This window comes from Kryptolebias marmoratus, linkage group LG24 (assembly GCF_001649575.2).
Source record: "Kryptolebias marmoratus isolate JLee-2015 linkage group LG24, ASM164957v2, whole genome shotgun sequence".
Classification (NCBI taxonomy): Eukaryota; Metazoa; Chordata; class Actinopteri; order Cyprinodontiformes; family Rivulidae; genus Kryptolebias; species Kryptolebias marmoratus.
In genome coordinates, this window is record NC_051453.1 from 17775941 (window position 1) to 17802818 (window position 26878).

At 40.4% G+C, this 26878-nt stretch overlaps 1 protein-coding gene across 1 annotated transcript in view; it reads left to right on the top strand.

Annotated features, from left to right (window-relative positions):
* Positions 1 to 26878, top strand: part of scfd2 (sec1 family domain containing 2) — a 120711-nt gene that overhangs the window by 5180 nt on the left and 88653 nt on the right. Inside the window, exons 3-4 of the mRNA XM_037974139.1 lie at positions 7646 to 7773; positions 13877 to 14052. Of these exons, the coding sequence (XP_037830067.1) occupies positions 7646 to 7773; positions 13877 to 14052 (304 nt within the window). The remainder of the gene's footprint in view (positions 1 to 7645; positions 7774 to 13876; positions 14053 to 26878) is intronic.

The window sequence follows — 26878 nt, forward strand, 5'->3', positions numbered from 1 at the left end:
CATCCTGACTCTACATAATGAGCCTCCCGTTACTGGATGTTTATACACCAAAGATTTGTTGAGCTATTTTTAGCCTGGACCATATAGTGTTATGATTGGTTTTGTTGTGTAGACCACCTTAAACCATTAAACATTAGGTGTGGACCTGATTTGAACCTTTTTAGTATAATATTTCCCTCGGTAAATCCAGGATATTTTTGTAGATTACTGTGCCTTAAACATTCTGTGGGTGGCTGTTGATTCTAGCTCTACAGGCGAGACCCCACAGTTACTTAGCAATTACTGTTGTATTGTCTTTCATAACCTGGTGAGAATATTCCATATCCTACAACCTGACTTTCACTCTGTGGTTACAGCCATCTTGCCCGGCAGAAGTTTTTTTTTTGTGTGTGTGTGTGCTTGCATATGCAGTCATTTTGTTTTGAAGAAGGTTTATTACTTCACTCTTACATTATGGCATTCTTGTTTAGCCATAAAATACTGCCAGGATGCACAGTTTGCTAAATGAAAAACAATAATAAGGAAGTGCTGCTTTATGTCGGTGTGTGTGTGTTTGTGTTTGTGGTCAGGTACCTTCCAGCCCAGTGTGTGTAATTTGCTGTGCTTGGCTTCACAGCCCTTTTTTCATCCAGAGCAGAGCATTTGAACCCCACTGGCAGAGGTTGCAGAGTTTCCCCTCAGTCTCAGACTGAACCATGCACTCCTGTCATTTGCCCGCCTTGGACCTCGTTGGTGTGGTGGGAGCTCGCGCGGTGTGGGCAGAACGGAGTCCGGGTGGTCGAGGTGCTCTAGGTCTGCCTCAGGAACTGCTGAGACGGAGCCAGGCAGAGACGTCGACCACACCCTGCCATGAAAAAACACTTTTAGGCAACTATCATCTCCTCAAATCTGCCCTGCAGAGGCTCCATCCACACCACCACGGAGGAGGAAAAACACCTATTTCTGTCTTAGCCGGGAAATATGAGCATGAACAAAAAGCCATGCATACTGATTTTGGTGGAAGTTGAAGAAGAAAAGTAAGTAACACCAGAGATGGTAAAGTGCTGAGAGAAAAGAAGAAATAACAGACACTTGAGGCTGTTTTTAAACCCCCACAAAGAAGAAGAAGAAAGACATTTCAGAAAGTGGCAGTATTTATTCTATTATTGCTTCTTGCCGTTCAAATTGTTTTACTTGTACTTGGATTTGGAACAGAGGTTGAAACAGCTGTATGAACCCTTCCATCATATTCATTGGCTAAACAACTCTGCTCTATCTTTACACACTAATGCTTCCATACAGGGGCACTTATGCAATGTAAGGTTTGTTTTAACCGGGGAATAATTAGTAGTTAGTAATTGTAGAATTAGTAGGGAAAAAAAGATAAATATATATTGTTTTTCATTTAAAAGAATAAATACTCCTGAATAAGGACTACAGGTCTTAGCTGAATAAAATAAAACAAAAAATATATACATAATGATGCAATTCAGTTCATTTTATTTAGTACAAGGGCACAACAAATAGCATCTTAGGGCACTATACAAAATATAAAATAAGTCTAAATTATAATCCAGTTAACAGCTTCTGATCCAGATTTTAATCCAATTACAATGAATTTAATTTTTTAATAAAATACATTTACATACAGTACATTATTTAATGCCAATTGGTAAAAGTTGTCTAAGGAAGACAGCAGATTACGGTAAATCTTCTCTTTGTGGCAATTCCCTACTCCTGAGCAGCCAGAGGCGACAGTGGAAAGAAACCTCCAGCAGAAAGCCAGTATCCTCAAATGAGAATGCAGGGTCTCAGGAGGTGAAAAAGTACAATATTTCGGATGAATCTGAATAGAAGAGAGAAGAGGAAACGATAAGCTTCAATTAGTGGAGTAGTGACTGTGTTGTTTTAGTTGTTAACATCAGTTGTAAAATGAGAAAGTAAAATAGGCCTGCAACAGAAGGCATTTCCTAACATTCACAATGTAGTGACATTTTGCTATGGCTTTTTGTTTTGTTGTGCAACCACAAGATCATTGTCCCTTAACCCCTGAACGTGGGACAAGCAGTGGTTGAACTGTGTAACACGGGATATTGATCCAAAACATTGGCTTCTAGCTAATATAAATATCACTTTCCATTACCATATTCTATATTACCACTTTCTGTGTTTTTGTCTCTTTGAATGAGCAAGATTCTAAATTATACATATACTTTTGGTCTTGTCATCTGTGCTGCTTGTTTTTTTTGTTTTTTTTTTCTTCTTGCGAATGGTGTTTTTTTTATGTTTAGCACATTGAGTTTACATGTAATAAAACGTGCATGCTATATAAATAGATTAACCATTGCCATATGTATGCAAGAGGAACACAGTTTGGCTGCTTTAACATTCCATCAAACTAATTTTCCTGGCGTTCCCTCACAGCTGCTGTTGGTTGCAACTAAAATTGGTACAAGTCAAAAGTTTTTGTTTGAAGACGCAGAGATTTGGATGTATCGTTTGAGTCTGTGAGCTGACGCGTCCATATGTTCACCACTCTCGTTCTGTCTGTCTCATTCATCGTCCACTTCTGTTCTCTCTTCGAGTGTGGAAGGTGTCTCAAGCTGAAACCCCCAGTTCATAAATCAAGTAGATTACTTTCACCTGAACACCTTGTACTCCATGTTCCCATCAAGACAGAGATAGCATAACCTTTTCTGTCTTGTGTGCTGTCTTTTGCTGTGTGGTTTGATTTCTTTTTTTTATCCACCTCAGAAAACTCTTATTGTTTCGGAAGGTGTTTGTGGATTTGTTTAGAAAGTCTTTAGATTGCCCTCTCCCCAAAGACGGTGCTTTACTCCTCCAGCCCCTCTACTGCTTTGGCTTTCATTTGAAACGGTAAAGTTTGCCAAGACACATGAGAGGAAGAACACTCCTCCATCCACATCCTTTCATGTTCTCACATGTTTTACCCATCTGTCTACATTTCAGAAAGAGTCTCGAACTGTACCTTGTTTGAAATGCATGCCATTTTTTCATATGTGCATTTTATAGATGCATATCCAGATTATGTTTTATTCTTGTCTTTCTTTCCCTGGCTTTACTGGCGTTTTTGAAGCATGTGCAGAGATTTGGCAGACTTTCATTGTGAGAATCATATGTATTTCCAAAAAAAAGTATTGCACAGTACAGTAAAATGAGGTCATATGTATGACAGAACCCTCTGCAGTCATTTTGTAAGCTACCCACCTTGGAGCTGCAGCCCCAGAGGTTTTCTGAATAATCCTGGATCTCAAGACAGAAGAAATTTTTACATGTAGTTCTAAATAAATCAGGCAATAAGCCGCTAAAATAATTAATATGTTCTTCTGTAGCATAGGTTGTGTTTTCTCTATAAGCAGCATCTTCTTCAGTACTCCTGCACTGAGAGTCTGTATCTGGTGCTTCTTTACACGCTGCACCCGAGTGACTGCAGGAGGACAGTTTTTTTTTTTTCAGCTGTCAGCAAAGATAAACAAAATGTATTCATGCTTAGTATGGTGTGTGAGCAGCCCTGGATGTCTAAGGGCGTCACAGACCTGTTGTTGCTCATTTGGTTGCTGGTGCAATACCACTACTCTTATCAAGGCAAGCCCCAAGTGAGCTGTTTGCTCTGCCATCAGGTGCCCAGTCATGGCAACAGTGACTGTGGCAGATGGGGAGTTTGACTTGGGGGTCGGCACACCTGTCAGATGTTGATGCAGGTGTCATAAGGAGAGCTCAGGAAGGAAATCTCCCATGGAGCAGACGGGAAAAGGCTCTGCACTGTGTCCAGGCTGCAGGGGTAGGTGGGACATTTATCAGTTAACAAAATGTATCAATGCAAATTAATACACATCACCATCTATTCATCGCTTGGCACTCACATACACACCGTGACTGACTCATTATGGGCGTGCACGAGGCAGGTAATTGCTGTCACAGAATGTTTATTGGTTATAAATATTTATTACAAAGAGCACATTACAGTTATGGTATATAGTATTGTGCAGGGTCATGGAGTACGTGCATTTGGTAAGTGCATGAGTATGAAGTGGTAACTGTTTTGGACTAATATACGAAATGTCTGAAGTGGGGGTATGATTTGGCGGATCAATGAATTGACAAGCACCCATCAGCAACGGGCAATGCTGACTAAAAAATTATCCATATAGCTAAAAAAAAAGAATGGGTTTTAAAGACTTGCAAACTGCATTTGATGTTTGAAATCGTGACTTTTCCAATAAAAATGGGTTTTACTGATTTATTTGTAGCGTAGGTCAAGAATATCTTGAGTTAGAAAGCTACACTGTTCTATACTTAGTGTTGACCCTAAAACTCAAGGAATGCTAACTGGCCGGCAACATCTCCTTTTTTGATGCGTCTCTTCTATGATTTCCTCTCTAACTGTGGACTTCCTCTCCCTCATTTTCTCTGTGTAAATTTGCCAGGTCATTTGGCCTTCTTGCCAAGACACACAGACACTCAAGGCCAGGTCTGGTTCTCGTCCTCAATCCCTTGAAGGTTCACCATTAAACTCTCAAAATGAACTAACCAAGTAGCAAAGTTACTCACGTCCCCTGTTTCTGTACAGTATAGTGTGGTTCTGTTAGATGTAAATTGCTTGGAAAGCTCTTGTCTAATCAGAAGCTGCACACTGGACTGTAGGTTAGTGTGCTTTTGTAGTTTATTGATGACCAGAAGTGTATAATAGTTTATGAATGTTACTTGTACCTGGGATGACTAAATGTGATCAAAGACAGCTTATACTAAAGACCACCTAGACCTAATGTTGTTGCCTCTTTTAAAGTATTTGTTGGGGGTGACTTGCAGTTACTACCACACCACATTTAAGCTCAGTACTTGTCAAACTGATTGAGTCATAGTCAATTTTGTGTTAGATAAGATTGATTAGCTGTATCAGCCATCTTAAATTGGGTTGATTCCAAAAAATTAATCAGTTATAGATGTACATCCAATGATTACGTTCTCAAAGTTTCATTGAAATTTATGTATGGGTTCATAAGATATTTTGCTAACAGACAAACAAATACACAAACAACTACATGATCACCCACTATTCAAGGGAATGAGGAATTAAATATTACATTTAACTCTAGAAACGGTACCTTTGTAATTCCTGTACAATATACAGACTCTTAAAAAGTATTTTCTTAGGTGAAATAAACTCACTGAATGTTGTTAACAACATCCTACTGGAAGTTTTCAGGAGTAGCGACAATACATCCCAGAAACAAGAGAGTTGTTATTTTTCCTTGTCTTCGAATAAAACACATTCACAACTCTCATGTTGTGATGTCAGCTGAAATCTCAAATGCTCAGATCTTATAAACTAATTTTTTTCAGTTTCCTAATTGAACTTACTCTTCATTAGTCATATCCAAAATCAAAACCCGCTGCTTCGGCTTTGATTTTATAAACTAAAAACTCTTAAATGTGGGGCTACAGGATGAGGGTTAAATTAAAGAAAACTTGAGTCAGAATGATTTTATTCATTCTTTTCTTCTGCATCACACTGCCAGGAACAGAAACCCCCCCCCCCCTCAAACACACACACACACACACACTCCCACGTTCACTAATGTTCTCAGCGAGGTAGGAGGTACCTTAATGGGTACACGTGTGCTCTTTTTTTTAACACATATTGTCCTTTAAGCTCTGGCATTTGATTTTAGGTGCTTTTTAATGGTACAACACTCATTACACATCTAATGAAATTTAATTTGTTCACACTCTCCAAACTCACCAACTCAGCCTGTCAAAGCAAAGAGGAGAGGACACTTTCACAGGCCAAGAGCAAGAGTGCCCCCTTCAGCTGAGTGTGAGCAGTGTTTTTTTTTTTTTTTACAAGGGAGAGAAACTCTGCACTCAGAACTTAAACACAACCGCGCAGATGGCCGAGCACACGCAAACCAGATTCCCACACCGCCCACCCATCCCAGAGTAGAGCTGTTTCTCAACAACTTTTCTGACTGGTTAAAGAGCCTTTCTAACACCCTGCCAATATAAACCTCACCCTTCCCGCCCCTCAGTCCAGCTCACACCACCCCCCCTCCACTTTCGTCTGACCAGTTGACTCAGAAATGGGAGTGCAAGCTATCGTTGTTGTTGGAGGATTTTTTTTTTGGGGGGAGGCACACAGCCAAATGAGAACCATGTTTCATCCACACTTGTCAGAGGCCCTCCAACTTCCAAGAACACACGCAGATCCGCAGGATTGTGTGCAAACATGTACAGATGCGCGCGTGTACACATCCTCAGACACAAACACACTCAGGGCTGCCTCCCAAAGTCCCGGTCAAACGACACTTTTGGTATTTCAGCAATTGCAAGCATGAGGGGACTTCATGATTTGTGTAATCATCGTTTTTCTAATACATCATTGAACGCAAGGGGAGGTGTTTTACTAAAATGACCCTCTGTCATAGGTTTTTGACTAATAGTCACAGTGCACTAATTCATTTAATGCTCAATAACAACTTGAGCAGAGCAAGTTGTTATTAAAAAACTAATTTATTTAGTGATTTTTGACCAACAGATTTTTTTTTCACAACACTAGTTTTTACATCAAACTAAACTTCTCTTCGGGGTACGTTGTGTTTGTAAGTTGTAATGTCTAGCTGTAGTGTGAAGATGGTGGGTGTCCCAGTGTGAGCCCACTACTCCCCAGCTCGAGGTCTGGAACAGATTACATCTGATATTAAACACATGGCAGCAGTTAGAAAGGAGAAAAGGCGAGAAACAACAAAAAAAAAAGACAAAAAAGAAAAACGGAGTAGATTTGTCAACGAGGTCCCTCCTCCCTCCCCTTTCTTATTTTGTCCTTGGTTCATTTTCTTTCTTTGTCTCATTCTTTCTGTTCAATCTTGAGTTCCTAAGAGTAAAAAGATGATCTCTGTTTCGTCTGTAAAGCTGTCATGGTAAATGTTTGCCATAATATCCAAACAGCAATGTGTCAGTTCCTTTAACAAGATTGGGGGGAAAAAAACCTATTAAGACTGAGATACAAGATGTGTCTGTAGCTTACAGTCTGACACAAGAGCCACCTTGAAGAAAACCTGCCATCATCTATGGATTTTCTGATAAGAGTCCTCAGTGACACTCTTTGATTCTGTTTTGGAAAGCTGTTTTTCTGATGGCAGACGGTAATTGTCTTGGACACAGTTCTTGTTGTTGTTCTCCCATTAGAGATGTGGATCGGTGTGTTTCATAACCTTGCGGATAATGAGATGAGGGACTGAGTTGTGCCCTGCGATGGCACCAAGGAGTTGTGCTGGTCTCCAAACTGTTAGGCTTTAATTCCAATGTAAGAACAGCACTGATTCATTCTGAGGAATGTCGGCACGCAGACATTTTTTAGGTGGACTGATGACATCCCTAATGTTCCCTCTGCTAATTTCTACTTTTTCCTGTGAGCCGTCCCACCGGGGCATCTCCTCTCCCCAATTACCAGGGTCTCTACCAGCGAGACAAGCGTTCAATCATGCCCATGTCGTCCTTTTGTGTTCGTGCATGAGGCTTCGTGAACAAACAACCACTACTACTTGTTGCTCATCCTGCTAGCATTAAAAACCACAAAACAAATTCCACCCCACTTTATTCTCTCCCTTTGGACTAAACGTACCTGTTGGATTGTCATTCGTTTCAGGTCATCCACGGCAAGGTCACTGTGGGAGGTGATGTTGACCAGTAAACACAAAGAGGCCGTGATGGAAGTTCGCAGGCACCTGGTGGAGGCAGCCAGTAAGGAGAAGCTGCCAGTCAAAATGAGCATGGGTAAGAACAACACTAATGGAGTACATATCTAAATCCCCATTAAGCTTTAAACTAATTCACACAATACACATAAAATGAAACAGAAACATTTGCGTCACATGAAACCCTCATATGTTGGAATCCACATGCTGAAGGAGAATAATGTGCTGGTTTTGCAGTGTTTTGGAGCGGGACTATAGCGCTTCCTACTGAGATCTAACTTCTCTGCCTTGCTGTGTAGTTGCCCATGTGGCCTCAGAGGAAATCTGAACCACATGTTGGCTGCGTGACACACACTCGCACAAACGCACACCGGGCTCCCTCGCACACACGCCGCTTTTGGAAAACTTTTGTTGTTCGCTAATGAAGCGAGGGGGTTGAAGCGAGGGATAAAAATACGTGAAGGCACGCAAAAATCAGGCAAATGCGTGCACAGGCATCCTCACGCACATTCACCTTTATACTACTGCTCTCATACTCATAGTCCACTCCCACAATCATGCACACACGCATGCACACACACACAGAGGCCTAATATTCAGGTTAACATCTGGCACAAAAGAGGGGTGTTTTGGTCCCCTAGCTCCTATATTTTGTGAGATAAAAAAGGTCTTCTCGTAACAGGCAGGTTGTAATATGCTGGAGGTCACACACACACTCCTATAAGCGCACACAACCAACCTGTCAAACATCTGTAACTACACTTTGTGGTTTCTTTTCACACTTTTGGGATAAACGGCACTCTTTGTAATTCCTAATGACTGCCACCTTGTACATTTATTTAAACAAATGCACAACAAAGCATCTAAGACTGACAATAAAATCAGGACTGTATCAACAAAGAGGAGAATTAAAGCTGTTCTTACCTACTGACTGACAGTTTGTTGATCTAATGTCTTTGCTAAGAGGGGGGGGGGGCACTGTAAGACCCCGCACACTGAACCTTTGTACCCAACTGGAGGGACTGGTGGAGATCAGACTCCACCAGTCCCTCCCCCTCCCAAATTCCCTGCACAACAGTACCGCCAACGAAGTTCTCAATTCATCAAACCCCGAGACCAAGTTAAACCCAGTAACACAAAACACTAAGCTTCACCTTACTCTGCGCCAACCAACTTTATAAGAGGGGAACATTTTTCCGCTCGTTCTCACTCTGGTAGCTTGTTGTAGATTGGCACAGATTCTCACCCTCACAGAAACTGTAAGGATTTTCAACAGTTTATGATAATCCAGAGAGAGACGGTGAAAATAAAAATGATTTCTTGAATTCATATCGTCTGCCACCTTGCTTGCCAAAGTTTTAGACAAAGATCTTGCATGGTCTGTTAGCAATCTGAGTGTGTGATGAAGATGACCCTCCGCTACTACCAGATAAGCTCAATATTTGTAGAACTAAGTTATAGCAATGTTTCTGTTTGCAAAGTTGTATCAGCCATCTTGAATCAAGTTGACTCCAAAAGTTAATTAACTGTTGATATTCAGTGTTTATCGTCTAACAGACAAACGAACACACACACACACTCACAGGCATCTCTTTTCAGTTCACGTGATAGTTAGTTGCAAGCGCAAATAGCAGCAGCAGCTAGCTGTAGTATTGCCAGCTCAGCCTGATGCATTTTTAAAAGAAATGTGTTTTTACCAGAGTAACAGTGTCATGCAAAACTGATGGCAGTGTAAAAGTTCAAAAAGTGGCATTCTCTTGAACTACTGTTCATATTATGAGATTGATGCTGTTTTAAGACAGCAATTATCCATTTTGGTCTTTGCTGTATTTGGACTAACTGTTAGCTTGTCAATCTGGTCAGATTTAAACTCAAATTTTTCAAACTGAGGTCATTCAAAGAGGTATCTACAACAAGCAAGTTATTAATTGATCAACCCTCTCACAGAACCCAATTTTAAAAAATACCAAAAAACTCTTAACTGTACCTTTTAGCTCTGTTAAACAAAGATGGCCCATTTTTTTATTTGACTTTATCCAATTCCATTAAAAAAAATTCCAGTTCAGAATATTTCAGTCAATTTCTGTTAGATGTTATGTGTACAATTCCCACTGTATACGCAAGTATACAGGAAAGTGTGATGGTTCTCTGAAGTGCTCCAGTTAATCCTTAGTTTACACTCAGAAGATTTCTTGAGCTGTTTATTCTGAGAGAAATTACATTTTGTATCAAGCCCAAAGAATGTCTTCATATTGTGTCCACGTCTTAATCATATTCTTTCACAGCTATGAGGAAACATTTATTTAATGATTTTTATCAACATTTGCATAAATTTGCAGCACATTTAGCACACAGATTTATACTCGCAGATAAATTGTCATAGATGTGAATCAGATTCCCTTAATTATTTTGAAACATTGCACTCTTTGCCAAGAGTCTGGCTTAAGACAAAGTACAACAGACAAACAATTGTTAAGCTGTAATCTTAAAATAATTGGTTGTGCTTTTCTGACAGTAAACCACAGCTATATTAACTATTTGACACAGAGACAAGATGAAATCTGAGGGATTTGGCCATGCCCCGGTGCAGTAAGCTGTAATGTTCAGTAGAGTCTTTAGAAGGGGCCCGACACAAATACACACATAAAAGCTTTTAGGGCATTCCTCCTTTTTGGAGTGCATAAATAAGTCTCTCAACCTTCCTGTGTCCCACATCCAAGTAGAATTACTTATGAGTCTGTCCAAATGCTGAGGCAGGCTACTACTCAGCCCTACACTCACATCAGACATCACTTACCCTTTGTGTAACCTGTGTACCTAGATTGTTAGTCATCTGCCTGTAACACGACTAAATCTTTAGGGTTTGTTCATTTTATTGTCCAAGACTTTGATCGTGACCACGTCTCAATTGCCACTTTTATCCGGCCGAAATAGACAGCAGCTAAAGCCGTTCCTACAGTCAAGAATGAAAATGTGCCATGTTTTATGGGTGTTCTTGCTATAAATAGACCCAGACGAACAATAAAATGGCCTAAAGGTTCAGGTTTCTCTTCACCATCTTGGGTCAAGAGCAGAATCGTAGCTACCCGAGTCCTCCTTCTGCCATATTCACGTGAGAATAAAATGCAAAAAAATGTTAGGAGGTGCATTTGCTTTCAATACCTTCGAAGTGTGCACACTTTATCTAATAGACTGAACATTTTTTTTATAAAACTTCATAAAACATTAAAGTGAAAACAAAAGTATTTCTCTCACTGCAAAAACACCCCAGTGTGAAACGAGAGCTCAGCTGACAGATCGTCTCCCTTAGATTCATTTTTCATCTGGCAACAAGATGCTAAAGGAATCACAAATCTGTCTTTAGGGAAGTTCAGTGACATAGATAAGAGGCTCGGCCAGGATTGTCTGAGTGTGTGAAGGGGAGGCTTTTGTGTGGCTTCTTGTTATAATCGTGTCCCTTTTCTTCTCTCTGGTTTTCCTGATGTCTTACATTTTCACACTCAGACTCATTTTGTCTGCTTTGGCTGTAAAGCCTGCTCTTACATTTGACCCTCTCTTGGTTGCCCATTCTGGCTCGAACTTGTATTTGGTCCTCTGCTGGAATACATTTCCTGGTTCTGTTTTGAAATATGGTTGGCACATCAAGTTCAGTGAGCTTTAGTTGAACTGCCAGGGCTTTTATGGTTGGATCTGTTCACAATAGAGCTTTTCAGTATTCTGAATGTGTCTGGACTGAAGCTCATTCTTCAAAAAACACTTTCATTTCAGAAAGAAACTTGATTCTTTTTTTGCAGACACTTGCTTTGTTCTTTGGAAAGTATGTTTCCAAACAGGCGGGACTGCAGAAATTAGACTTTGGCTGGTTTTCTGATCAGCCCAGTAAAGCTTGGTTCTTGTTTCCAGCTTCTCTGGATGATTACAACAATATGTATCTACAAATAGGACACTTTGGCTGATTTTGTCATCTGATTTTTGTATTCTGCTGCTTTCTGCCCCATCTCATTTGTCTGTTTCTCTTTTTGTCTCGTGTTTGGCCTCACTGAAGAAAACACTGACCATGTATTCCAACAGGAAATACTCCCACATCTGGTGCTGGTTCAAAACATCAACATGAAGATGTGGGCTTTACGGAGAGTTAATGTGTGCCCGCTGTCCTTCTCATCCTCTGACCACCACCCTGTACACACCACCACCGGCTTCTTAATGCTCTTGTCTCTGCTTTTCTATGTTTTGTCTATGAGAATCTTCTGGGGGGTACAGTTAGAGGAGATTCAGGAGAGGGGTTCCTAAACATTGTCTGTACGGTTTCTCTATGTTGCCTAATGTGAGAAAACCCTCTTATTCACACGTATTAGTCACAGTCAAGATGGGTTCTCAGGAACTTCTAGTGTTGCTGCACCTCAGCTGTAGGTATACATGCTCCAGCACGAGCGCGTGCACACACACACACACACACACACACACACACACACACACACTCTACCGAGTGACTCATATTAAATAGGAACTGTAAGTCTCCACACACAGGGGCTGCATACTGAGAATATTGCTTCGTGACTGGACTCACATGTGTGGCTCCTTCCTTCTTTCCACCTCTGGAGGTTTTACTCATTATGACAATATTATGGTCTGTTTTTGTGTCACACATTCCTCTCTAGCATAAGCTCAAAGTTCAATAGCTAATAAAAGTTGGGTTTTCTTTTCTTTCTTTTTTTTTCCTTGGGAATAGGTTGTTTTTTTTCTTTTCTTAGTTATTTGAAAATTAGTGTGTAAACATTTCCAAACAGATGGAACAGAAAAAAAAAACATCACTCAGAGAATAGCTTCATTTCATGTCTCCACAAGCTTTTCACATCTAGTTACTAGAATTTTTTTACCCATTTTTTGTGGTAAAACTTTTCCACCTCCTTCAAGTTGATTAGGTGCTTCTTGTGTTCAGCAATCTTAAAATCTTTCCAGAGATTCTCAGTTGTATTTAAGTCTGGACTTTGATTGGACCATCCCAGGTTAATTAGCTGTTTTTTCTTTAAACCATTAGATTGTTGCTTCAGCAGCGTGTTCAGGGTCATTGTCCAACCCAAACCCAAATCCCTGGGTTGACTCAAACAGGTTTCTGTCTGATACTTCTCTGTTTTGCTTCATCCACCTTTCCTTTCCCTGTATTTTTCTGATGGAAAACATTCCCACAGCATGATCCTGCCACCACCGTGCTTCACTGTGGGGAAAGTGTTTATAGCACGATGAGAAGTGTTTGGTTTGAGCCAGACATTGTGTTGTCCTTGATGGCCAGAAAGCTTAATTTTAGTCTTATGTGACAACAGCAATGTCTTCCACATGTTTGGGGTATCTCCAATATGCATTTTGGCATATTGCTTTATTTTTGTCTTTAATATTTTCTTTTCTGATTACCTTTCTGTGAAGCTCAACTCTGTGCAGCTATGAACAAATACTCTCTGCAGAAAAGCTGCCCAGCTCCATGTGGGTTATCTTTGGCCTTTTGGTTGCTTCTCTGAATAATGCCTTCCTTGCTCAGTCTGTGAGTTTTGGTGGATGACCCTCTCTTGACAGTGGCATCATCTTTCCACTGTCTAACACAGAATGTCATGGTGCTTTGTGGGAGGTTTGGGGTTTGGGACTTTTTTATATGACCCAACTCTGATCTGTATTTCTCCACACTTTGTCTCTGACCTGTGTGGAGAGTTCCTTGGTCTTCATGCTGTCTCTTCCTTGGTTGTACTTAGAGGTGTTAGACTGATGTTGATTCTGGGGGCTATACGAACATATTTGACACTTATCTTATCCACAGGATAGCATTTACCTGAATATGTGGCTTTTGAAGGCATTTGATGATTCAAAGCAAAGGTGATGAAAACATGTGCACACACCACTTTATAGTTATATATATATATATATATATATATATATTTATGAATATTTAAAACAGGGTTTCCCTTATTTAATTTCATTAATCTGCAGTTTTTCCGTTAGGTGCATTACTTATAATCAAATTGAAAATCTTTTTAAATTACAGGTTGTAAAAGAACAAAAATAACGCATTCCAGGGGAAGGTGCTTTTGTAATTCACAGTATAGAATAAATTTACAACCTGTAGTTTGACTGATGCTGATTGATCAATTGTTTTGATTGTCCCACATTTCTCCCTGTGTGATTCTTCCTCTCAGGCCGTGTGACTCCTGAGCAGCTGTGTTCCTACGTCAAGCTGTTCCGCAGCAGTCGGGAGGCGCTGGAGAGTCACTGTGGGGTTCTCCAGCTGGGCCTGGCCACGGCCCAGACACTCAGACACCCCAGCCTGGCCCGATGGGACGCCTGTCTGGCCTTCGAAAGGCTGCTGCTGCAGGTGTGCACTCATCTTCCACAAACTTATTGTCCATATGTCACAAGCAAAAAAAACAAAACAAATACAAAACCTGTGAATATCCATCACTTAAAAAAGGTTCACCTGTGACAGAAATTGACAGAAACGTCTTTGAGTTTTTTTTTACAGCAGTGTTTTATTTTATATGCAATAAATCAGATAAAAAAAACTCAAAGAAATCACACATTTTAAAATGGCAAAAATAATTACATTTAAAACAACTGCATATTTACAAGTAAATTGTCGTCAATCTTGTTTGTATTTCTCCCATTAGCTGATATTCTAACACAAATCAGGTAAGTGGGTGGTTTCCAACATGGTGGCCAGAATGTTGTGTTAACATTTACAGATTCTTGTCCTTCACAAACAAGGTCAATTTTGTTTGTAGGGAAAACATTCAGAGATCCAGTAAACAGCAAAAAAAAAAGAAATGCTTGATTTCCATCAAGTTGTTTGGAGGCTTAGAAAAGAACGAGGTAGATTTTCTCAGGAGAGGGAAGCGTGTATACACATGTGACTTCTGAAAGGTCAAAGAGCAAACCTGATGAAGACACACAGAGCCAATGATGGGGAAGTGGAGTTTTAAGAATAAATTTAAAGTCAGAGTGCACACAGTCGTCATTTGTTCGCCTCTTATTTCAGCAGCAATCATCACAAACTAACACTAAAACTATTTCCTCCCCTCGCTCTTCTTACTTTGCTGTTTTTGTTGAGCCTGTGTATATTCCTGAAGCTGTAAGACGAGCAGTAGGACAGCAGCATATTTGAGAACTTAAACTAAATCGCGGAAAAATAAAACAAGCTCCCAGCCGTGCCCAAGTTGGAATTTGAAAACAACCTCTTAAACCGTGGTGCTCAGCTTGGACCACTTGTTTATTAAATGAAGGAAAGTGACTCCAGGGCTTATACAGCTCCAGTATCAATTTACTTCATGACTTCACTATGATCCACTTCCCTATGGTTATCTTATACCTGGATAATTCAGAGCAATGTTCTCACTTTCTCAGTTCTTGTGCGAATGAGCTGCTCTGCGTCCACAGAAGGGGGCTGTGATTTCTAAACCGACCACGGTTGTGTTTTAAGAGTTGTGTTTTAGCTTATGCATGCTATTTAATTATAAAACGCTTGGCCTTAGCTCAAAACACACATTGTTCGAGAATCAAATCTCACAGTCGGGTCTTCAGCTCAGTGCGAGACTTGGTGTTTGCAATCAAAACGGTTGGGAGTTTTATCGAAGTATTAAAGGAAATGAGTTGCGTGTCCTCTCTGCCCTCTCTGTTTATTTGATTTCCATGCAGGTTTTTTATTTATTTTTTATTTTTTTGCCTTTACATGAAGAGAAAGAAGGTAATTACGCTGCAAAAATGGCGGGATGAAATGCCTCTCACACTAGCCTGGCGGTTGATGGGTGTGTTTGCTCTGCCTGAGTGTGTGTGAGGCTACTGTGGGGTCGGCTGGCCAGAGCCGGACTCACACAGCCCAACTCTTATGTGGTGCACAGGGGTCTTGGGGGTCTGCTGCACTGAGGTGAAAGGCTTCTAAGTTCAGGACCCATCTTGTTGCATGTCTTTTACAAGAACGTACACGCATTTTGTCAATATAATATAATTGCCTTTGCTGCAGCAAGGTGTTTTAGTTAAATAATGCTTAAACAGCTAAAAAGCTATGAGGAAATTAAATTGGCGTTTGCAGATATGCACCTGCAACCTTCACTTGAAAGCTAATATACCTGTGACTGTCCTGCACATGGGAGGTTAATAAGTAAAGTCCACAAATCTGTTTTGGAGGTTGACAGTTTAGTTGGACTATAATATCAGTGTGGTAAGTATAATATTTAATGTTTAAGCTGCCACTGGATTTATTACCTCCATAATAAAAAGCTTCAGTTTGTGTGAAATGGCTAGATATCTTCTTGTCTGGCAGTGCCACCCTGCCTGCGCATACCCCCCCACTGACTGCTCTGGGTGTCTGGCCTGTAACTGGATTTTAGTCTGAAAGGCTCAGATTGAGCGGACTTGGTCACACTCCAGCCCGCAGTTAAAGAATGCATGTGCTAGACGTCCTTCGCGTTAGACAGGGGTGTTGCCGCCAAAGCAGAACTCAACAGACTCGCTCTTTCACCACTTCCCAGCACATCACAGGCTCCACCACCTTTACCGTCCCACCAACCACCCAGCCAGAGCCTCTGCTCACCAAACTAAACATGGACGTTGCTACTGTACTTCCCTCCCACGGAGATCAGACTCAGGACACGTTGCAGCTTCGGCTTTAAGAATCACCGAGTCTCTGCGGCCAGCTCTGCGCCCGAGTGTGCTTTGCAGTCGACTGTTGAGAGGTCTGTCACATGACTGAACCCGACTGGTATGACAGCAGCTCTGCAGAGAGGCGCTAACCCCTCTCACCCCGGCCTGTTGCTTTACTCTACTGGGATTACCAGGGCACGCCTCTGCAAACATTCAAGTTCAGAGTTATTACTCGTCACAGCGCCGCTCAGATAGAAAGCTGCACTCTCGGCCGTCCGTCCCCGACTCCCATGGGTCGCTCAGACTGCACGCCTGGTTCTCATCTCCGGCTCTGCTGCATGTTTGTGTTTTAGTCTGAAGAAGTAAAAAATGTGACTTAAAATTGAGCTGACGCAAACCCTGACCCCTTTATTTTTTAGTTAAACTCAATAGCAAAAAACGTTCAGAATGTCATGAAAAAAGGAAAAAATGTGTAATCAAAAAATGCCTTCATCGTTTACGCTTTAATAGTTGTCACACAAGGAAACATTTCAATTAGGACTTTCTCTGAAGATGTCAGCATATTTTGAACCTAAAAAGATGAATCTTAAATTAAAATAGTGAATTTTAAAGGAATGGGTCTGGAGAACTATTGATTTGATTTTGTATTTTATGTTTTTATTTGTGTAACCAATCCAATTTAGGATTAATTTTATGTAACACTACTCTGTGAGGCTCTATAGTTGCTGTTTTCTTTGTTTGAAGGCCTATTTTTGTGTGAGGCTGCATTCCAATTAGGTTTATTTTCATATTTATGTACAAAAGGCACATATTTTTTGTATTTGCGTTGAAAAAACAATTAGCACTGTTAAACAAAAAAAAAGATGTTTCACAGATGCCAGGGATTTAACAGGCTAAAGTAATGTAACTTTGACAGTATATTTTTTTTCCTATTGCTGAAAATGAACAAGTTTAACATAAAAACCAAGTTCATATATTCTTAACCAAATGGATTCATTGGAAACATTTGGTTGTTGCATCACCTGTAATGTTAGTGTTTGCAGCAGGTCCAGTCACGGTTGTGCAAAGCTTAAAGGGATAAGTTGGACATTTTTTTAAAGTGGGCTGTTTTGGAAAGAGATTAAGCAGCTGGTATCTTACCTGCTATAGATGTGAAACTTGTGTCACAAATCAGAATGTTTTAGAAGCAACCTGACAGAGCAACTATGTAAAGCAAAGCCTTTCAGTGCAAAAACCAAAAATGTTATAGGAGCTCAAACAATTGCGACCTTACTAATATGTACTTCATATTTCCTTTACTTTTTCATCAAATTGTTTTTCTGGCTAAGAACAATATCCTTCTCAGTCCAGAGCTTCTGTGTATTTTTAATTTCCGCCAGCTGTTTGGGATTTTTAGGAGCCCAAAGCCAAAGCTACCCGCTTCATTCCGTTTTATTCCGAGTTGTAAATGAACGCGCTGCCATGTTAATCTAATACAACCATCTCCCATTAACAACACCCAGCACAGCATCACTGTTCGGACTCATGACCCCTTCTGGACGTACACTGACCTGCAAAAGCTCAAACCGTCAAAAGCTCAAACCGTCAAATCTGCTTAAGGTTTGATGGTTGACAATAAAAATCCATATAATCTCCTCATATGCAACAAAGTTGTAAGAAAGCAAACCAATCCGCTGAATCCTGATGTTTTAGCAGTAACATGTATGTAACATCTGGATTGTATCATTTCTTATGGTGGCTGAGGAGGAAAAATGTTGATATTGGTTCTGAGTAACTTTAATTTTATCTTAGCTGCATGCCACAGAAAAGACAGGGTGCTTTAAGCCAGTAATTGTCCTTTCCCCAGGATATGGAGCCTGTCCCCACAACCCAGACATTCCCCCTTATGGAGCTGTACCTCTGCTGTGTCCCTGAAGCTTGTTTTAGTTTGCTGACAACGGAGCGTGAATGACTCCAGGGCACTACCCTAAAATGTCCAGCATCGACCTCCTTCCAGTTACCCCCCACCGTTTAATAGCCCCACATCTGGACTGACCTGGACTGACCGTCTCTCCGTCCTGTCTCTATACAACATTGTGCTTCATCCAGCCCTGGAGCTACTCTGATCTGCATACTGAACGAGACACAAGAGGTTGGGGATCATCTCCTGTCTGTCTGTTTCTCTGGTGTAGTTTCCGTTCATATTTCATAGTTGAAACTCAGCTTTACTGTGCACTTCCTTTTAGATTTGTCATGTTTACTCTGCTTCTCTGCTCTGCACTCCCAAAACATAGGCCTTACTAGAACATACACTCGACTGGTCAACATGAACTCCCACACTCTGCGAAAGTCAACGTCTCTATTTTCTAGCATAACAAGTGTTCTAACAAAACTTAAGGAAACTCGCAGCTGAAAACGAGCTGGGTTTATCAAAAGAGTGAGTTATTTACCTATCTCTTCCTTCCTGTGTTTAGTTGGAAAGGATTACAGTGGGAGAGAAATGCAGCTATGGAGTTCACTCCCAGGAAGACCCAGGAATAGCCCCCATCTCAAGCTCTCTCCCACCCCCAAGCAACAGTACCCTGGCGGCTGTGTTTACATTGCTCTGCACTGCTCGGGCCTAATGTACTGTCTGTTTAATAGGCAGAGAGAGGCCTGTTTATAGAGAGGGACCTTTTTAACTTGTGATGGGTTGGTAGGCCAGAGGGCAACAACAACTCATCTCACTTCCTGTTATCATTACCTCTCTTCTCTCAGACAGATAGGTGCTTGGCTCACTTCGCTTTCTGTATTACTTATCCTTAATCTCCCAGCTCTTCCACTGGCGATGATTATGTTTAATCTGCCTTTCTTGGAATATCGAGGAGCACGAGGTGGCTCGATGAAGTTGTCTCGTTTTAAACCTCACTGACTTCACTTCTCAGCTCAATAGTAATTTGCATGTGCTGCATTTTAAGCGTTCCGCTAAGCATTTTTCTGCCGAATCTATATGTCAGCTCACTGAACTGAAACCGTATAGAAGTGGTTTGATGTTAATAGCTTTAGAATTATAGCGCTAGATTTCCCAGAAAGTCAAAGTTGAGGAATAAGATGGGTTCTCATGGGTACATTACTTTAAACATTTCCTTCTTTGCTTAAAGTACCACTCTGCAAAAAAATTATATCTATATTTATATAAAAACCGAGGACCTTCCTGCTGTGAGGCAGCAGTGCTAACCACTAAACCGTCATGATGTATTTTTATGTGCTACATGACTTATTACCAGTAAAATCACCCTTCAGCAGTATGCCTGATGATTTCAGCTTCATATCTGCAGGGCAGCCTTAGAGTTTCTCAGAGGCAATGTCAGACTGCCAGAGGAAGCAGTCATAACTTCATGCAGGATGGGATCGTACATCTCATAAATTTGCTTTAAGTAACTGATAAAATGAGAAGCTATGTAGCAGCAGAAGATGCTATCACAAGCTACTTGGTGTGTTCAGTTTCTGTGGGAGCATATTTTAGAACCAAAAGCCTCCCATGTTCTGTCAAAAAAATTTGTAACAGAAGTTTAGTTCATTTATTTGAAGACTTTACAGTGTTCTGTCAAACATATATGGGAAGACGGGTCTTTTTTGGTGGGGCTACAGTATTTATTTTGCTTTATTTAATTTTTTTTTGGACATCTGCACTACATATTTTACCTCCAAAGACCAGGTTTTGTCTCTAATATAATTAAAAAGGCTGATGCTATTTCAACCATTTGTCCAAAAAACAACACAAGTATGTTGATAAGTTCATATATGAAAGTGTTTTTTTTTCTCTGGTTCTACATTCTTGATGTCAGGTCTTGCTGCCTGACAAATAAGCTACAAACAGGTTTGTGTATCAGTTGTTTTGCCAAACGGCGAAGAGTGGGCGATATTGTTTTTGTTTGTGTCTCTGTGTGGCCGCAGGTGTTTGTTTGCCTGTCTGTTAGCAAAATATCTCATGAACTGCTTGACAGGTTTTTATAAAAGTCTCAGAGTCAACCCAATTCAAGATGGCTGCCACAGCCAACTGACCTTAGAAAACACAGAAATACCTAGAACTCTGTCAATTTTACATATTGATCTAACATTTGGTGTGGTAGTAGCTGAGAGTCATCCCTAGCACATACTCTGAGCGCTACACATTGCATGACATCTTCACCTATAACCACGGCATTAACTGTTGGAGTAAACCCTGACTGTTACCAAAATATCCCATGAGCCCTTGGACAAGTTTTAAAAATAAACTTTTAGAAAGTAACGATTGGATGTACATCTACAACTGGTTAACTTTTGGCGTCAATCCAATTTAAGATGCCTGAAGTTAATAAAAACACAAAGTTGGATACAGTTTTGTTTGGTACTAAGCTAAAATTTGGTTTGTTAGTAGATGAGTCATTCACAACACATAACCCACTAACATATTGCACCATTACCTTGCAATTTTGCACTACATCTCACATGACGTTATTTTAAAGGTTTGTCCAAAACAGATATAGCTTTGTCATTTCTTTATAGAAGATGATCTTATATTAAAGTTCTGGAATAAAAGTTGGCCGGTGATATACAATATTATATTTATTTATTTTGTTTTCTTTCTGTTTTTCATACCAATTGCAGTCACTGGAGAATGAGATAAAAGCTGCCCCACCAGCTGCCCACAAGCTTGGCTCTTTTTTCCCTGGCTGTTGAATAAGAAATCATGCTGTGTCCATCTCTGACAGCTCAAACTGCCTCCAGAGAAACAAAGCAGGTGGCTTTGACCACAACTCTCCCATGAAAACTATGCATTTGGTTCAACAACTTACACTTTACCTCTGCCCATGAGTGATGCATCGTAGGCAGCTCTCCTGGTGTCAGGCTAAAATAAAGTGAATTCAGTAAAAGCAGGTGCTGGAAATGTTTGTGTTCATTTAATGAGATTTAGCATTCCTGGCTGTTATTGTACTGTTCTTGGTTCTTTACAGTGTGACGGTAGCAGACAGCTTTGCAAAGTCAGAAAATGGTTTGGGGAAGCACTGACATGCAGGCAGAACTGGATTAGCATATTCGGGGTTTAACTTTGGTTCACTGAATTTGAAAGAGCATTGCAGAAAAGACAAACACAAAAAATTTTGAATGTACAATTTTACACTGATAAAAACAGGTTCTTTGGAGGAGATCGAGGACTGCTGCCGTCAGACCAGAAATCAATATTTCTTTATTTTGGCATTGCTCTTTGTAGTTGCACTTGTTGCATATGTACATCTGTGGATATTTGTACTGGTTTCTGTTATTTACTCCAGCTGATAAACTGCAAAGTAAAAGGTTTTTACATCTGAACCTTTTATGTGACATGAATGTTTTTTTTCACACAAATGTTTGTATTTTGAGGGTTTTGTAAGATTTAAAAATAATGTTTTTCACAGCCTGGGCCAAATTTGAACTTGCAGAATGAAAATGTAAAAATGCACTACAGTGTGTGCATGTGAACTGCGTAAAAATTCAGTTATTCGGTTCATCTTTCTCTGAAATCCTCTACATTGCTCTCTCCGCTAAAAAACACACTTTTTGTGTTCAGGATTCCGTCTGCACTGCCATCTAACAGCTTTTGAGTAGGGTGGTCTAGGAAATGTGTAGTCCTCTTGAAGCTCCTACCAATCCTCTCATTCCTGGTGAATCAGGTCAGTGTGGGCTGCTGACTTGGCCACTTGGCGTCAGTCTTCATTTGACCATACCCCTACAAGATACCTCAGACGGGGGGGAAATCACCACAATGCTCAGCATTCACACTTTGATTGTTAACAGGAGAAGGCCGAAGAAAAAGCTGACCATTAAGTACGATGGCAGGTATTTGCAAAAGGCACAACAATGACCCACTGTCACAGATGGAGCTAACAATAAACCACTTTGACCTCTCTAGTTCTCTGACTGACATTCAAGCCATCCCTCACTTTACATCTCACTGATCACTTTTCAGTTGCCGTTCTTCCCATGATGTTCTGCGTTTGAAACCATATCCAGATGTGCATCCAAGTAGGTGTGTGTGTGTGTGTGTGTGTGTATGTTTCCATGTGTGCATGCAAGCATTCATGCATGTGCATCCTTTAATGTGCTTACTCTGGAAACATAGTTTCTGCTTCCTGTTGTCACAAACAGGCTCTGTGTTCCCCACAGAAAAGCTCCACCTCAGGACAGATTAACTATCAGGTCATTTGTCACTACCTGCTGAGCACAGGCCACAGAAGGTCACAGCCCACAGGACATGCGTCTTTGCGTCTTTGTGTCTGTATGTCTGATCTGAAATGGAGACAGAAGACCATTCCAGGACCTTTGGTTGTCCTCTCTGGAAACTGTTTGACTTGGGCCGAATGAAAGATCTTCTCGCCAGGCTGAAGTTGTCGTCAAGATTGATTACTGTCACAAATGAGAAATTCCCTTTTGTGTTTTTAGCCTTCTAAGCAGCCACGTCGCAGTTCAGTTTCTATGTGCTGGGTTGATTGTTTTTGAAATTTCAGTCTTGTTAGGCAGTGGCAAAATTTTATGCTATTCTACTAAGGGTGTAATGGTACGCCTAGGTCACATTTTGGTAGGGGTTTGGTAGCATAGGAAGAAAAAAAAAAAGCCAAATCTTGTTTGTTTGTTTTTTTAAACAGACACTAACTCTCCCAGAAGCAGAAAAAGGAAAAACAAACCACCCTTGCTTATGAGTAGGGTTTAAGGTGGCAAATCATGTACGACAAGGCTGAATTTTTACTTCAATTAATTCAACCTAGACTTGATCTAAAATATAAAGCAATACAGAACTGCTTACCATCTCCCAATGCGAAAATATAAAATAAATAAAATGTGAAACACCCACTCCTGTCCTCTCAGCAGTGTTGTGTGGGAAACTGACTCTTGATATTGAATAAAAAAATGCAGTAAAAGTATAACATGCTCCTGCTTCTACATGCTGCGCAGTTATCACGTCTTACTAATCAAATGTCTGTATTGTGATGGTTTGGTACAAATACATGTACCATTACATCCCTATAATCCACACATTTGAGGACACATTAGATTGGTGGTACTGTCATGCATTAATAAAGGTATAAACAGGAATGATTGGACAAAGTTAAAAGAAGTTGGAGGGATTCCTGCCTGGGGTCGTGATGTAAAGGTGGGACAAGGACCTCTCTTTGCTATAGCGTGTAATTGTACCCATCTGAAACCCTCAGTCCATGCCTCCTTCTCCTCTCCACCCCCACCACTCTGTTCACTCACGCCCACCCTGCAGACTACCTTGTCACCCCAGGGATTCACCCAGTCACCCAGAGGGTTTGAGTCCAACCAATCACTATGGCAACTAAGCGGCAAGGGTCGAATCAGGTCAATCAGGGACAGACTCTTTCCACCCTTGCTCTGTCATTAATTACCCACACTTCCCTGGGGCTTTGCTCCACATGTAACCACATCGGTCAACCAAGTGGTTGGAGTGCACGATCGAATAAAGTGCACCATCCATTTCTTATGCATGTTTACAGCTGGGTCAGTCTTTATTACCATCTGACAGAGTTTTGAAACTAATGTGTTTAATGGATAAGTCATGTTTGTAATAAGAACTCAAATCTATTTTGTGACCTACATGATCCTGCAGGATTTCTGGTCTTGAAGCAGGGCTGTACTTGATTAAATTTCTGAATAACTCGTGGTAGAGGAGTTGGAAAACAAATCCTGCAGCATTTTAGCGTCATGGGAGTTTTTTTGTTTTGTTTTGTTTTCGTTCTTTTTTTTTTTTTACTTTGATTTGAGGAACCAGGCTTTACAAACCCCAGACTTCTCTCTCGTTAAATATTTTATTGCTTATAGATTTTGACAACACTAGCTGTGTCTCATTTTGCTTTCACCCTGTGCTATTGTTTGCATGTCATCTGCATCATGACGATGAAAGAATTCACCTATAATCACTTTTGTCTGTGTATATGTGTTTGCTTGGGAAGGTTACCTTTAGTTGTTTCTGCAATCATCTTGTATGAGTTAGAAATGAAACTCAGCTATCTGGGGATTTTTTTAAGGGGCCCACCATGCCCCTCCTCTTGTATGATTGACATCAGGGTGCAGAGAATAGAGCGATGCCCCCCCAGGCTCTATGCTGGGGTCTGGAGGTAGTTAAATACCCTCTCTTTTCCACTCATTTCAAAATATTAGTAGTTTTCTCAGGGTTTAAGGTTCCTGTTTTTCATCATCCCCAAGAGTCTGTCTTCTTCCTCACCTTATCCTTTTATATTTCAAAATTAATATTACTGGTCTTGTGTTTATGGATACAAATGTGTCTCATTATATCTTTTGAACCCTTATATGGAGCAGGAGTAGTATCTGTTGCAGCAGTAAGAAAGACTGCTGCCACATGCTGAAACATCCTGTAAGAGACCAAAACCAAAGCGGCCAATGCAAGCATGAACACATCGATGAAATATTTGTAAATGGATTTGGTAGAAATGCCTCAGAACTTTTGCCAAAGTCCTGGAAGTGTTTAGTTCAAGTTATGACAGATTGAAACATTTGCCTGCATGTTAGCTAGATGCAGCTCACAGAATGATGTATTTCAGCAAGCCATACATGACATAAATACAACGACTAGAATAATTAAACATGTGGGCACTTGGACAGTATTGTGTTGCAAAAGGCCCACAGAGTTGAATTGAAAAGTTTCCACACTCTCTCGTTTTGTACACCATTTGAAGCCAAAATCAAGCCATTCCAGCCCTCGTCACTGTTCTGATCCAATAGGAGAACTTGATTTAATAACGTGAAAGAAAATCTCATCAGTTGTTTTGGTTTTTTCCACTCCTGCTTTCATCCGGAGTGAACTAACATGCTCCGCTTCTATTCTTCCATTGTTCTGAGCTTGCTGTACTTTGACACACGTGTTTCTCCCTTTGCTGCTTTCATGCAAAAGGGGAAAGAAGGAATAAAAGTAACCTAAGACAAGCATAGATGCCGAACCGCTAATTATGAGCTTGGGGGGGGGGCGGGTTGGAGGGTTAGAGGAATATGGGGAGAATGGTTGCTCATATGCCTGCCTTATGCCCCTCTTGTCCCACTTTCCTGCCTCCTATTTTCTCCACCCCACTGTTATTTCTTTTTCTTGTCTTTGTTCTGATATATTTAAGACGCTGCACATTGTTTTGTTTTGTTTTTTCATGTTGCCAATTGTGATACGTCTGAGATGTGAGCGCCATTTCTAAACATCACAGAGGAGACGTCTGCCAGAGGGGCGCGTTTGACGGCGACAAATTTTATGGCCTTTCACGTGCTGCCTATTCTGTGCTTGTGAGGTATAATAAATTCTACCACGTATGATTTAATGAATGAGTGTTCTGTTTGGGTGGTCATGTTTGTGTAAAATAAAATTTAAAAAAAATAGGCAGAAGCTTTTGTCAAACTTTGAGTTGTTTATTGTGGTTATTAGAAGTTGATTGGAGCGAAGCCTGACTCAGATAACACATTAAAAAACGTGCAGCACATCTGGATGTGGGAATCACAAGTTCAGTTGTCCTCGTTCACACTGCACCAACCACTTCTCCACATCCTGACTAAAAAATAAACAGTCTAGAGGTAAAACTGCAGAATCCAATTTTTATTTTGCAAGTTTGCATGACTGCAATTTGTAATGAGCTGACTCTGCCTGTTCTCTGTTTTCACTGTTTTTGATAACTTTGACTTAAAGCCTTTGCATAAAAATATCATTTTTATGAAACTAAAAAAAATTCTTCATGATTGATTATAAAAAAAACTTTTTTCATAAGCCATTTTGTGCTGAACATTAGATACACATAGCTAAATCTACTGTTTTCTAATGCAGAAGCTTTGCAATAAATCACATTTATCAACTTGATCATTTAGTGTTTGTATTCAGGCTTTGATAGTGAGGCTAACTCAGCTCTTTGGTCATTTTTCACACTAAACAGCAAGGCACTTTTTTAAATATTTCTTTTTTATTCTTTTGAAGGACTTTTTCTCTTCCCCCTTTTAAAGTCATTGGAAGTATACATAATATTATAAATCAGGTTGTTGAGACATTTAGCTTATAATGTGATATTATTCTCAACTGAATTTGATAAATGTCTAAAGCAGTATAAACAGCACCAATGTCTCACCTCAAAACGTCTGAGTAATTTTGAATATTATCTCCCAATGAGGGCATTTTTCAGAACTAAACCTTTTTTTTCTGTAACTGTGTTTAACCTTTGTTATCTAAAGACAAAAAACAAGGGGGGCGAGGACACAACCCTGAGGAAGACTGTGATTTCTGTAAAGGTTATTGTAGTTAAAACACAGCTTTAGAGCCTCAAAATGCACATTTGTGCTATATTTCTTAGTCGTAGTGGTGTTTGGAGAAGTGTGACCTCTTTGTTAGTGTGATGTGTTTAGTTCTTGTGTAATGGTGAGCCTCTGCGCTGCGTCACAGGATAGACAGACAGACAAACCATTAGTGATTGCTTCACCATCTGTACAGAAAAGAAAGACATGAGGGCAGAGGTTGAGGAAGAGAGACAATTTCATGGGGTACCCAGAGACTAGTTTTAGGGGGGCAGCTGAAGATTTATCACCAG